The 14,583-nt window shown below is 43.9% G+C and overlaps 1 protein-coding gene across 3 annotated transcripts in view; it reads right to left on the bottom strand.

Moving 5' to 3' along the window:
- STIM1 (stromal interaction molecule 1) overlaps nucleotides 1–14,583 on the bottom strand; it is a 202,651-nt gene that overhangs the window by 73,997 nt on the left and 114,071 nt on the right. For all 3 annotated transcript variants that reach the window (XM_061201347.1, XM_061201350.1, XM_061201349.1), the window contains exon 2: nucleotides 13,503–13,633. In XM_061201347.1, the coding sequence (XP_061057330.1) occupies nucleotides 13,503–13,633 (131 nt within the window). The remainder of the gene's footprint in view (nucleotides 1–13,502; nucleotides 13,634–14,583) is intronic.

Genomic DNA, 14,583 nt, shown 5'->3' with positions numbered 1-14,583 from the left:
GCTCACGGGCCTTCTCTCAGCTCCTACTTCCTTGGCTCAGTGTTCCTCCCCTCCTCTACTTCTTATGCACACAGACACATCTAAATACAGAAAGGCACAAAATGATGTATACACACACACAAAGAAACAAACACAAAGGCACATATAGACATATATAGACACACACACACAGAAGCCTTACAAGTACAACTAATCCCTGCCATTAACAGGATTGCCATCCAGAATAGACAAAGCAGACTCACCAACAAAGAGGGGAGGAAGGAAAACAACAGTCTGCTTAGCGAGAAAGAATTTCCCTATCTGTCAAAGCAAACCACCGTCTGGGTTTTCCTGGAAACATGAGTGGAACCATCTGGGGGAGCTGCTGCTTCACCCTGTATCTGGCTAAGGCACTAGGACAGATTGCAAACGATGCTTACTCCCTCTGACGTGTAGCTCAGTTTGTCTAGCAACCGGTACCCTTCCCTGAGTGCTGGCTGACAATGTGTCTTCTGCTATACCAGCACATGTTAGATTACCTCACCCCTATTCCTCTTGAAACTCCCACAGTCTCCTGTGCACACCACCATTACAGCCCTGAAGATGTGCTGTTGTCATTGCCAGTTTACATATCTGCCTCTCTCACTAGCCTAAGGGCTTATGAATGCCAAAGAGTGTCTTATTTTCATCTCTATTCTATTCTACGGATAAGGAAAGTGAGCCTCCAAATTACTTGGCCTTATAGCTAGTACACTGCTGAGCTTGCATCTGAACTCAGGTCAGACTCCAAAGCTCATGCTTAGACTTTTTTTTAAATTTATTTTTAGCTGTGTTGGGTCTTCGTTTCTGTGCGAGGGCTTTCTCTAGTTGCGGCGAGCGGGGGCCACTCTTCATTGCGGTGCGCGGGCCTCTCACTATCGCAGCCTCTCTTGCTGCGGAGCACAGGCTCCAGATGCGCAGGCTCAGTAGTTGTGGCTCACGGGCCCAGCTGCTCCGTGGCATGTGGGATCTTCCCAGACCAGGGCTCGAACCCGTGTCCCCTGCATTGGCAGGCAGACTCTCAACCACTGCGCCACCAGGGAAGCCCCATGCTTAGACTTTTAAAAGTCAATTTCCAGATACTTTATTCTAAGAAACTCACAAAATGCCAGGAAGCCCTCCTAGAAGTTAGGGCTGAATGCCTGAGGAAGGCCACAGAACTTGGACTCACTGGGGTTGCAGCCTGGAAGCTGACTATGAGGCACTCCTGGTGAGTGAATGCTACAGTCATCCACAATTAAGTATTTACAAGGAGAAATGGGGATACGTCATTTCCCTAGCCTAAAGAGCACGTTTTACCTGAAGGATGATCTCTCATGGTATCAGTCATCTCTGTTCTGTCCAAAGGGTCTGAGCAGACTTCAATCTGTGCTTTGTCTGAATTAAGGGCAGGGGGTCAGAATGTTCCATAAGGCAGGAGATAAGATGGTGACTGCACCAGGAGATAGGCAGGGAGCTAGAAGGCAAAAAAACAGCGGAGTGCCTCCAAACTGTAACAGTCCTTTAGGTCAAAGAAGAGTTATTGCAGCAGCAGAAATGTATACATCGAAACCCATGCTGAGGTTATTTGAATAATTGTGTGCAAGTTTTTTCTGCCCTACTTCTCATATAGTAAAATTAAAAAAGCAAAACAAAACAAAGCAAAAAAAACTCTAGGCTGTCAAAGCTGTTCAAAGAGGAAACAAGGAAACTCTATGTTCAGGGACCAAGGGGAGAACTCTGCTTCTGAGGGGTCAGCATGGTAGCAGCACTAGATATCAGAGGAAGGCCCTGAGCACAAGGCAAACCCAGGAAAAATAAAACTGGGGCTAATTAGCCAGCTGCCTTTGATATCTCCCCTCATGGAGCTCCATATAACAAGGGTCAAGAATTGGATTCAGGTCCCTGGTGTGTGGGTGAGAGAGAATTACCACCTGGCTCTCCCTTAGCTTCCCCAGAAGTGACAACTATAAAAAAAGAGAAAGAAGGGAGGGAGGAAGGGAGGGAGGGAGGGGGGAAGAAAGGAAGGAAGGAAGGGAGGAAGGGAGGGAGGGAGGAAGGAAGGGAGGGAGAGAGGGAGGAAGAAAGGAAGGAAGGGAGGGAGGGAGGGAGGGAGGAGGGAAGGAAGGGAGGGAGGGAGGGAGGGAGGGAGGGAGGAGAAAGAAATTCTCCCAAAGGCTGTTCCGTCTGGTGTCCTCAAAAGCCATGTACACCTGCCCAGAAACAGAGGGAACCTAGCTGTCAGCTAGCTAACCAGGGATCTCTGCTTCCAGAAACCATGGTAATTCAGACTTGGAAGCACCTCTTCATATCTGTCAAAGTAAGGAGTAGGGGAAACGGAGATAGAAGTCAACATGGTTTTCAATGTGTTTTCTACAGAGCACTAGGGATTCTTATGGATTGGGCTACAGAAAGGCAAGTGGAAGGTGATCACTACTCCAACCAAGTGACACTTTTATTTTTTTAACATCTTCATTGAGATATAATGCACATACCATCTTAGTGTACAACTCAAGGGTTTTTAACATAATCACAGAGGTGTACAATCACCACAAGTCTGAAACATTTTCATCAGCCTGAGGCAGATGTGAGTTGCAATAACCCAAAAAAATGGATAACTGTGAGCTAATTCAGTCTCAGTTTCCTTATCAGTTACATGGAAAAATTACTATGTACCCCACAGTAGACGTTTCTTGTAAAGATGACATGAGCGATTGTATGTAGAAGCACCCAGCACAGGCCTAGCACATTACAGGCGGGTAGGAGTAGAAGAAGTAGTGAGTAATACTACTACTGGGAGCTAAGCCACAGGCTGGGGACTCTCTATGCACAAGTTCATTTCATCTGTGCCATAACCTTTCAAGGTAAGGATTACTGTCCCCATTCGACAGTGAGGAAACGAAGCTCACAGAGTTTAACAAAGTTCCCAAGGTCATACAACTATTAACTGTACACCTAAAACCCTCATCTTTCTTGCTCCAACGCCTGTGCATGCCTTTGCTCAGTCACACAGCCTTTCAGCAGTCTCAGCGTCTTTTCCTTTCTTCAACACCCCTCTTGTATGTTTTTCTCTGTCTTTCCTAATATTTTAACTATAGTGATTTTACCTCCATCCAGATTCTGTATATGATTCATAGCACAGGGCAGAGGGATAGGGAAGCGGTAACAGAGGAGGTCAGACACATACATCATACACAAACGTCTGGAGCCCAGCCCCTAGCAACTTCTAGAAACAGCCCACCATTGACTCACTGACTCCCCCAGATGGTTCCTGCTATCCTGGCCAGGAACTCACAAGTCAAAAGCACCCTGTCCCCCATACCATTGACCAGCCAACTCTATGCTCTTGCTCTACCCTAGTGAAACAATTTAAGGAGCACACAGAGATAAGATAGGCTCTTTGCTTTCAAATTCAAAACAATGTAACTCATCACCTTTGTGTGCAAGGCCCTGCAACAAGCACTGTGGGAGAAGCAGTGATGAATGAGACCTGGTTCCTGCTCAGGGGAGGCACTCACAGTCTGGTAGGACAGACAAGGATGAACCCAACTAATTACAATATGGAGCAAAGCAATATGCCAGATGAGGGCTTCATGCCAAGTACTCTGGAGCATGGGAGAGGAAGGATTACTTCCCACCGTAGGGGAACAAACAAGATTTCTTGGAGGCAACATTTAATCTAGGGCCAGTAGTTCTCAACCAGGAGCAATTCTATTCCCCAGGGCGACTGACAATTGGCAATAAAAAAATTTTGGTTGTCACAATTTGGGTGGGGTGGGGCGTGGGGTGGCTGCTATTAGCATCTAGTGTATAAAGGCTATAGGGATGGTGCTAAGCATCCTACAATCTGGCCCAAAGCGTCAACAGTGCTGAGGTTGAGAAACCCTGATTAGGCCTTGGAGGACAAGCAGAATTTTTACAGACAAAAATGGGAAACAGAGCGATGCCAGGATGAGGGTTTATCTGGAGCAAAGGCACAGTGATGAGATATTAAGAGCATGTTTGAGATGGCTGCAGCATAGAGTAAGGGAATGCAGGGTAACAAGAACTAGTCAGGCGAGCTAAAGTCAGACTGCAGGAACCCTGATGGGCAGGTCAGAGTTTAGATTAGTTTAGTAAGTGAAGGTAAGCCACTCTTACAGTTTCATCATCTCTAAAACAGAGTTAATAACACCGAGTTCATAGAGTGGTTGAGAAGTAAATGAAACTGCATATATACTCAGCCGGCACAGGACTTGTTACATGGTAGGAATGTTACTTTTCCACCGCACTCCCTTTACAAGGTAGGACTAACGATCAGAGTCGTGCTTTAGCAATTCCAGTATTAGTGCAAAAAGACAAACTTATAGGCAACAATACAATCAAAATCATTGGGGTACAAAGCAAGACATTCTAAGTGCTAAACAAGTAATGTAGACTGTGCTACAGGAGTTAGTACTGAGAGGAGAGAGATCAGTGGGGGAAGAAAGCCAGGGAAGGTTCATGAAAAGTGAAGCTGGGGCATTCCAGAGGACACCTAAGACCGATACAGACAGAGCCAGGGGTTGGAGGGAGGGATATAAAAAGTTAATTCCCAGAAAGGAGAACTATCTGAGCAAAGAAAGGCACCTGGAATAAACATGGAATGGCTATGACCCAAAGAAGGACAAGAGTCAGATCAGAGTGGTAGGAGGTATGTCTAGAGAGACTTACAGGCTAAGGCCAGGGAATTCCCTGGTGGTCCAGTGGTTAGGACTTGGCACTTTCACTGCCATGGCCCGGCTTCAATCCCTGGTCAGGGAACTAAGATCCCACAGGCCGCACAGCGTGGCCAAAGGGAAAAAAAAAAAAAAAAAAAAAAGGCTAAGGCCAGATTTGAAGGGATGGCGTGCCAGGCACAGGAAGTCAGATGGAATAAGAAAAGGAAATTAAAATGTAACTTAGGAAGATCACTGGCAGCATGTACATGTGCTGGTGAAGGAGAAACTAGAGGCAAGGGAATACTGAGGGGTGTCTACAGCTATCTGGATACAAAGAAATGAAGCCACAAGCCTCAGGAGGGAATAACAATCATTATTAGTCATGATGATAACTTCTAAGCATAATGCAGCTACTTATCTTCGTCCAAATTAACCCATGCTGGCCACAGCACTGGTTATGTGTGAGAAGCTCTTAGGGCCCTATATACTGCCCCTCCAGCCCAATTCCTACTGGCCCTCCGGCTATTGCAAGTGGAACTGCCAGCTACTCCCCTTAGGGTTGTTTCCCCAGCCCTGATTCCACCTGGTGCCAGAGTCCATCCTTCCTCAACCCTCACAGCCTCCCAGGACCTAGCATGCTTCTTGGTGGAACAATTTTAAAAAGGTAAAAAACAAGTCAACTTTCACCATGCTAAAGTCAAGCAGATCTGATGACACTACTACAGCATGGCCTTGTTCAAAACCCTCTAGCCTTCCAGATGGGTAGGGGAAAATCAGAAGTTTTCACCTAGACCTTTTTTAAAATAAAGGCATAGGCAGAAGGCTGAGTGAGCTAACAGAGAAGTTGTGGCCCCTAGAAACGTGTGACCCTGCTCTATCACGCGCCACTTCCCTTAACATCAGCTACTCGAGTGAAGACAGAACTACCTCCTGCAGGGTCCTGGCCCTAGCCGTGTCAGCCAAGCTGCTGGGGGTGGCTCCCAGAGCTGAACACTGTGGTGCCCTGGGATGATGAGAGAGCTGATTTGGAATTCTTGCGATACAAGCCAGCCCTCACTATCTGTACCATCACGCTGAGGGAGGAAAAAACATAAATTTAGAACCTATCATGTGCCAGCCCTTGTGCTTGGGGCTTTGAATACATTAAATTCTTACAACAACCCTGCAAAGAGTTACCCTCCTCAAACAGCTGAATAATTGAGGCTCAGAGAGGTGAAGTTATTTGCCTATATGTCACATAGCCAGTAAGTGGCAAAGCCAGGTTTTGAACACAGGCTTATCTCTATCAAAATGTAGGTTCTTTCTGATGATAACAATAATAACAACAAAAACTAACTTTTATTGAGCCTGTTCTATATGCCAGGCATTGTACTAAGTGCTTTATATGCATTATTTCATTTAATCTTCACAACAACTTCATGAGGTACCTACTATTATCACTCCACTTTTTTTTTTTTTTAAACATCTTTACTGGAGTATAATTGCTTTACAATGGTGTGTTAGTTTCTGCTGTATAACAAAGTGAGTCAGCTATATATATACATATATCCCCATATCCCCTCCCTCTTGTGTCTCCCTCCCACCCTCCCTATCCCACCCCTCTAGGTGGTCACAAAGCACCAAGCTGATCTCCCTGTGCTATGCGGCTGCTTCCCACTAGCCGTCTATTTTACATTAGGTAGTGTATATATGTCAATGCCACTCTCTCACTTCTTCCCAGCTTACCCTTCCCCCTCCCCGTGTCCTCAAGTCCATTCTCTATGTCTGCGTCTTTATTCCTGTCCTGCCCCTAGGTTCTTCAGAACCATGTTTTTTTTTTTTAGATTCCATATATATGTGTTAGCATACGGTATTTGTTTTTCTCTTTCTGACTTGCTTCACTCTGTATGACAGACTCTAGGTCCATCCACCTCACTACAAATAACTCAATTTCATTTCTTTTTATGGCTGAGTAATATTCCATTGTATATATGTGCCACGTCTTCTTTATCCGTTCAACTGTCGATGGACACTTAGGTTGCTTCCATGACCTGGCTACTGTAAATAGAGCTACAATGAACATTGTGGTGCATGACTCTTTTTGAATTATGGTTTTCTCAGGGTATAGGCCTAGTAGTGGGATTGCTGGGTCGTATGGTAGTTCTATTTTTAGTTTTTTAAGGAACCTCCATACTGTTCTCCATAGTGGCTGTATCAATTTACATTCCCACCAACAGTGCAAGAGGGTTCCCTTTTCTCCACACCCTCTCCAGCATTTAGTGTTTGTAGATTTTTTTGATGATGGCCATTCTGACCGGTGTGAGGTGATACCTCATTGTAGTTTTGATTTGCATTTCTCTAATGATTAGTGATGTTGAGCATCCTTTCATGTGTTTCTTGGCAATCTGTATATCTTCTTTGGAGAAATGTCTATCTTGGTCTTCTGCCCATTTTTGGATTGGGTTGTTTGTTTTTTTGATATTGAGCTGCATGAGCTGCTTGTATATTTTGGAGATTAATCCTTTGTCAGTTGCTTCGTTTACAAATATTTTCTCCCATTCTGAGGGTTGTCTTTTCATCTTGTTTATGGTTTCCTTTGCTGTGCAAAAGATTTTAAGTTTCATTAGGTCCCATTTATTTATTTTTGTTTTTATTTCCATTTCTCTAGGAGGTGGGTCAAAATGGATCTTGTTGTGATTTATGTCAGAGAGTGTTCTGCCTATGTTTTCCTCTAAGAGTTTGATAGTGTCTGGCCTTACATTTAGGTCTTTAATCCATTTTGAGTTTAATTTTGTGTATGGTATTAGGGAGTGTTCTAATTTCATTCTTTTACATGTAGCTGCCCAGTTTTCCCAGCACCTCTTAGTGAAGAGGCTCTTTTCTCCATTGTATATTCTTGCCTCCTTTATCAAAAATAAGTTGACCATATGTGCGTGGGTTTATCTCTGGGCTTTCTATCCTGTTCCATTGATCTATATTTCTGTTTTTGTGCCAGTACCATACTGTCTTGATGACTGTAGCCTTGTACTATAGTCTGAAGTATAGTACATATAGAAGTATGTACTATAGTCTGATTCCTCCAGCCCCGTTTTTCTTTCACAAGATTGCTTTGGCTATTCGGGGTCTTTTGTGTTTCCATACAAATTGTGAAATTTTTTGTTCTAGTTCTGTGAAAAATGCCATTGGTAGTTTGATAGGGATTGCATTGAATCTGTAGATTGCTTTGGGTAGTATAGTCATTTTCACAATGTTGAGTCTTCCAATCCTAGAACATGGTATAGCTCTCCATCTGTTTGTATCATCTTTAATTTCTTTCATCAGTGTCTTACAGTTTTCTGCATACAGGTCTTTTGTCTCCTTAGGTAGGTTTATTCCTAGGTATTTTATTCTTTTTGTTGCAATGGTAAATGGGTATCACTCCACTTCTAATTAGGAAACTGAGGCTTAAAGAGATTAAGTAACTTCTCAAAGTTTCCACAGCTGGTAAAGGGAGAGCCAGGTTTAAACCTGGGTCTGTGTGACTCTGCAGAACAAGCTTTTAACCCTGTGCTATATTCTACACCAGACACCACAGACACTAACAGAAGGTTAAGTATATTTTGCAGCTTCCCAGGCTCATACTAACGTACCCATCTCCACCCCGCAAAATGTGTGATCACACCCTTGCATAAGACTCCCATCTCAGCCTGACAACATGCTCGCTACAGTGATATTGGTCAGTCATTCCACACACGAACATTAAAATACAATTGTCAGGGACTTCCCTGGTGGCTCAGTGGTTAAGAATCTGCCTGCCAGCGCAGGGTACATGGGTTCGAGCCCTGGTCCGGGAAGATCCCACATGCCGCGGAGCAGCTAAGTCCATATGCCACAACTACTGAGCCTGCACTCGAGAGCCCGTGAGCCACAACTACTGAAGCCCGTGTGCCTACAGCCTGTGCTCTGCAACAAGAGAAGCCACCACAATGAGAAGCCCGCGCACCACAACGAAGAGTAGCCCCCGCTCGCCACAACTAGAGAAAGCCCGTGTGCAGCAATGAAGACCCAATGCAGCCAAAAATAAATTAATTAATTAAAATATATATATACAATCGTCAGATGTAGGTAGCTTTCCTGGAAATATAGAGGAAACAGAAAGGTGTCAATAATTAGCATTCACTGAGCCTGAATTGTGTGTCAATGCTATGCTGGGAACATTTTTCTTAATTAACATATAATGAAATTAACTGTGGTGGAGGGCACAGGGGGAATATGGTCCTATGAATTTTAGTACCTATGTAGATTCTTATAACTGGTCCACAATCCAGACATGGGACAGTTCCATTACCAAAAAAAACTCCCTCATGCTGTCCCTTTGTAATCAAACCCTCCCCACACCCCTAACCCCTGGTAACCACTGATCTGGCCGCCATCCCTATAGATTTGCCTTTCTTAGAATGTCATTAGATGTTATCATATAGTATGTAACTATCTGAGATGGTTTCCTTCACTCAGAATAACGCCTTTGAGATTCATCTATGCTGTGTACATCAATAGTTCATTCCTCTTATTGCTGAGTAGTTTTCCATAGTTTGTTTTATCCATTCACACACTGAAAGACATCTGATTTGTGTCCAGTTTTTGGTGACAATGAGTAAAGCTGCTATAAACATTTGTGTACAGGTTTTAGCACAAATATAAATTTTCATTTACCTATAGGGGTAAATACCTAGAAGTAGAACTGCTGAGATATGTATTAAATTGTGTTCAGCTTTATAAGAAACTCTGTAAGAGTTCTAGTGGCTCTTTCTCCTCACATGGTACTTGGTTTTGACTACTTTTTAATTTTACCCATCCAAATAGATGTATAGTGATATCTCATTGTGGGCTGGGTTTTTTTTGGCTGCACCGGGTCTTAGTTGCGGCATGCGGGATCTTTAGTTGTGGCATGCAAACTTTTAGTTGAGGCATGCATGAGGGATCTAGTTCCCCAGCCAGGGATCGAACCCAGGCCCCCTGCATTGGGAGCACAGAGTCTTACCCACTGGACCACCAAGGAAGTCCCTCAATGTGGTTTTAATTTGTACGTCCCTAATAGCTAATGATATTGAGCATTTTTTCATATGCTTATTTGCCATGCATATATCTTCTCTGATGAAGTGTCTGCTCAAATCTTGTCTCATTTTTTATTGAGTTGCTTGGTTTCTATTGATGAGTTTTGAGAGTTCTTTATTTGGACTGGGAACTTTTAACAGCACTTTTCTCACTTAATCCTGATAGCAACGTTGCAAGGGTAGGAATCATTAACCACCATTTTACCCTGAGAAAACCAAAGGGAAGTCACTAAACTACTATAACCTGATCACAGTTCTGCCTAATTTCAAAGTTTACTTATCACTTAATCACCTATGACATACGTATTACTAGAATGCAAGCTCTATTAAAGCAGGGATCTTATCTGCTTTGTTCATCATGGAATCTATAGCCCTACAACAGTGCCTCACACGTAACAGGTATTCAATAAGAATTTGTTCAATGGCTGAACAAATGTTCTTTATTTTCCACGTAGGCTCCACAGAAGAAAATAAAACTGCTCTCAAACTGTCTGGTCCAGTCAAGGGGACAGTGGTTTTAGGAAGGCTCTTGTCTGCCCACCTCAGACTATCAGGACAGGCTGAAGTGCCATCCCACTGCTGCAAATCCTTTGCCCAGAGGCAGTATCCCTACCAGAGGTCTCAGTAGAACACAGGTCATGAATTCCCACATTGCCAGGCTGGTAGAACTCCCTGTCAGCTTTGCAAGGAGGACACCAGCACCAATAGTGCCACCTTGCTCATCTGAAGGGCCCACAATCCATAGCCTCTGCTACCTAGGACAAAAGCAAGCAAAGATGACACTTGAGAAGTCAAATTGGCTTCCCCCCACACAAATGACTATATATTTTCTATAAAATGGCTGCTGAGTCTCAGTTTACCAAAAGTCTAATTTCATAGTTTACAGCAGAGATAGAACTACCAGAAATGAGAATGAATCAAAGAAGAGACAGAAAACTATAAAGAGAAATCACAACAATGCATACAGGAATGTAGGCACTGGGGTAACAGTACAAGAGGCCCTGAAGACATGCTTTGAATAATCCAAAGAAAATAACAGTCTGGTCACAGTAATCTGTAAGAAGGAAAACTTACTTCGAAAATGGCTAACATTTTTAAATATCTAGAAATGAGGTTATAGTTCAGTTATCTGAAAAACTTACTGATATGAGGCTGAATAAATGAGGCCTCAATAGCGTATCCCAGCAGACTTCTACTAGGGTCCTTGGGTAATCAGCAGTTCTTTTAAGTGGGACATAAAAATCTCAGGTCCTTGATGGCCAGCACAACCAGGGTTTCATCTCTGGTGTCTCAGCATCCATAATCCAATATTCCAAGCTCTGAGCTGTCCACCCAATGGTCTAGTTAGATCATGAACTCCCTATATGTTGAGACTGACTTAAACACACACACTTTGCTACCATGACTTTCTCTTTCAAAGAGAAAGTACTTGTGAATGATCGTGAGACCCCAGACTGGCAGGCCCCTCTGCCCACCAGAGGCCTGAGACTGTAGGGAGAGCAGCTGAAGCCAAGGCAGGCAGAAGCTACACTGAAAAAGAACATCCCACCACTGGCACAGGGAAAAGCAGGGTGACAGCTTTTGTGTTATTTTAGAACAGTTTGTGCTGATGAGCTTTTTGTTGTGGTACATTCCTCTAAAAAGAACATTTTCTTCCACTCCTCATTGACAAAGTAATTCGGCAGGAAGTGAAAAAAGAAGGAGGAGCGGATGACAAAGATATCCAGGAATTTGTGGATCTTGGATCGTATCACCTTCTTGACTGTGGTGCCACGCATCTCCCAGTCCTGTGGTCAGGAAACCTCTAGGCCTCCCTCGCCACCAGGAACATGGCTCTATTCCCAGCACAGACAAATAAAATGTGGGTCCTTTGAGGGCCAGTGACACATCTAGATGTGACCAAAAGTTCGGATACTTTCATCATGGCTGTTGGCCTTGCTTAAGAGCCTACAGCTGCCAGGTTCAGCAAGTATACATGTCTCAGCCTGGTTGCCTGGGCCCCCTTTCCTTGCCAGGCTTTTGTCCTGCAGTTTTCTCCCACAGTCACTCCGTGCGACCAAACCTTCCCTCCACGCTTCTTACTACCTCCACAACTTTGCTCACACTGCTTCCTGCTGCTCAGGCTGCCCCACCCCTTCCACTCTCTCCCAATTCTACGTTTCCTCCAGGAAGTCTATTTTTCTCCTCTTATAAGTTCCTTAGACATTATCTAGTTCAACCTGATACAAGGATCCCCTCTGCTGACCAATCAGTGGAGTGCTGTGTTCTACCTTCCCATCTTCAGTGACAGGGAGTTCACTACCTACCTACCAAGGAAGCCTCTTTTATGACGAGATAGCGCTGTGAGGTGATTCTTTATTCCAGAAGAATATGCCTATATTTTACTTTCCCCACAGTGGTCCTGGTTCTGCCCTTAGCATAAGAGAAACAATACTGCAGTACTTAACAGCATAGGCTTTGAAATCAGACCTGTTCTCCTACTCAGCGTGTCCTTGAAAAAAATGCTTAACCTTTCCAAAGTTCCAGTCCTTGATGGTAATACCAACTTCCTAAGGCTATTAACAAAGTTAAAAAAGTAACTATGCAAAGAGCTTAACACTGTGCCTGGCACAGAGTAAGGATTTCATTGTTATCATCATCATCATTTAAGTCTGATCCTCTACTTCTGTTGCATTTGAAGATAGAAATTGTATTATCTGAATCTTTTCTTTTCCAGGCTAAAGTCTCTTCACTAGACTGTAAATTATATGAGGACAGATGTATCTCTATGTAATTATGTGTATTTGCTGCCACATCCCCACGTCTAGAACAGTGCCTGGCACACATATAATAGACAGTTATAAACACTGAATTGTATTGAATGCTGTCCGTTTCAGAGTTTCCATACCCTTCATCATTCATGTCACTCCTCTCTTTCACTGTTTCAAATGTTTTTGGCAACGTGAAATCCAAAGTTGAATTCACAACTTAAAGGTGGGCTAACCAGAGGAGGAGAGACTAGATTAGCCCCTCCCTCAGGATATACACCATATCACTACTAAAGGCTGGCATAACTTGCCAGCTTCACCCCACTGCTGGCTCAAGTGGAGCTTGAAAACAACTGAAACTTTTCAGTCTTTTCACACATGATGACTTTGTGCTCTGGGCTCTGTGGAATTGGAGCTGCAGTCATGCCAAACAGTGAAACAATAACAGAGCTTTTTCCATCTAGAAATTCCTCTCGCTCTTACTATCTGGACCACTCAACTGGCTCCCAGCAACTGCAGCCTGGAATTCAGAATGATCTTTCTAGGAACCTTTGTTTCTTCCTCACAAATAGAGTATACGCTTCCAAAGGGCAAGATCTGACTGTCTTGCCTTCTCTTCCACATGCCAGCACAGGGCTGAGCACAGAGTAAGGACAGATGGATGCCCTCCATCTACAGCAGGATTACAGTAAGGATTCAGGGAAACTGTACAGACGAGCCTCAGGGCTCCCTCTCCTCTCAAACAGCACAGCTCAGTCGGTGTTGTGCTTCTAGCCGGTAGGCAAACAGGAGCCAGTCCAGGCACAGACACAGATGTAAGGCCTGCACTCTGGCAGGCCGGCTCCTAGAGGCTGCTCTGCTGAGAATCACCTTCCCTGATAGGGATGCATTCCTAGGGGACAAGCCAATATCAAGAACACCTCTCCTCAAGGAACAGCCTGTCTAGACAGCTTCAGGGACTGTTCTCACAGGAAGAGAAGAGAGCCACACAGGGTGAGGGAGCTCACCTCATCACTTTCTTCTACATCCACGTCACCATTGGCATCATCATCCATCAGCTTGTGGATGCTGCGGACTGCATCAAAGCTGAGCTTCTCATCCTCACTGTGGCACAGGGGCTTGTCAATCCGGCAAAACTCTGTACAGGAAAAGCAAGAGACAACATTACGGGGGGCTGCCACCCAGCTCTATTACCTACCTGTCTCACAGTCCCTGGCTTCTAGCACCTGACTCCTCACGTAGCCACTCAACAGACTATTTGTACAGTGATAAAAGTATTTCATATTAACTGTCTTCCCTATTTAGGGTCAATGCTTTATTATCCTAATAGTTCCTTGGCAGGGAAGTCAAGCATAGGGCTAGGAATACACTGGGATCTGCACAAAGAACATGAATAAATAACTCACAAGGAAAAAAAATACAAGTGAGAGAAAATACGAATAGCTGATGAACACAGGAAAAGGTCTCACTAGTAATCAAAGAAATACATATTCAAATGAAACATCATTTTTAGTCAATAAATAAATGTGAATTAATACAATCTTTCTAGAAATAGGAAAACAGGCCATTTGTTCCAAGGCCAGAGTACTACGTAGTTTTCCTTTTTGTTCACTTTGTCACTGACTGTACATATAATGCCAGCCACAGGCTAACTGAGGAAACCCTTCACATCTTATGCCTCCTCCAGGACAGCTACATTCAGCAAGTATCTGTTAGACATCTAAGGTCCTGAGCACATCTGACACAACAGCATGGAGGTCTGGAGTGAAACTTCCTCCACCCACCACCATACAGTCATACAGCAATAAAACCAGCACAAGAGCCTAGCCCACCCAGTCTCTTTCATGACACCTAATCCTCTCTTACGAACCTGGAAAACACCTAGCCTGATCGAGGCACATAGCAGAAAGAGTCTGGAATCTAGTCGTAGCTCTACTATGTGGCTCTAAGGAGGTCACTTCCCTTCTTCAGGCTTCAAGTTCACTATTTGAAAAAGACATTTTAACTAAAGTTTCTGGTATTTCTTCCAATTCCTAGAGCATAAAATTCCTCTTTCCTTTCGACCCTGATCTTTCTAGGCAAAATACT

This window comes from Eubalaena glacialis, chromosome 10 (genome assembly GCF_028564815.1).
Source record: "Eubalaena glacialis isolate mEubGla1 chromosome 10, mEubGla1.1.hap2.+ XY, whole genome shotgun sequence".
Classification (NCBI taxonomy): Eukaryota; Metazoa; Chordata; class Mammalia; order Artiodactyla; family Balaenidae; genus Eubalaena; species Eubalaena glacialis.
The sequence above is the reverse complement of the archived record's forward strand: the minus strand, read 5'-3'. Positions and strand labels throughout refer to the sequence as shown.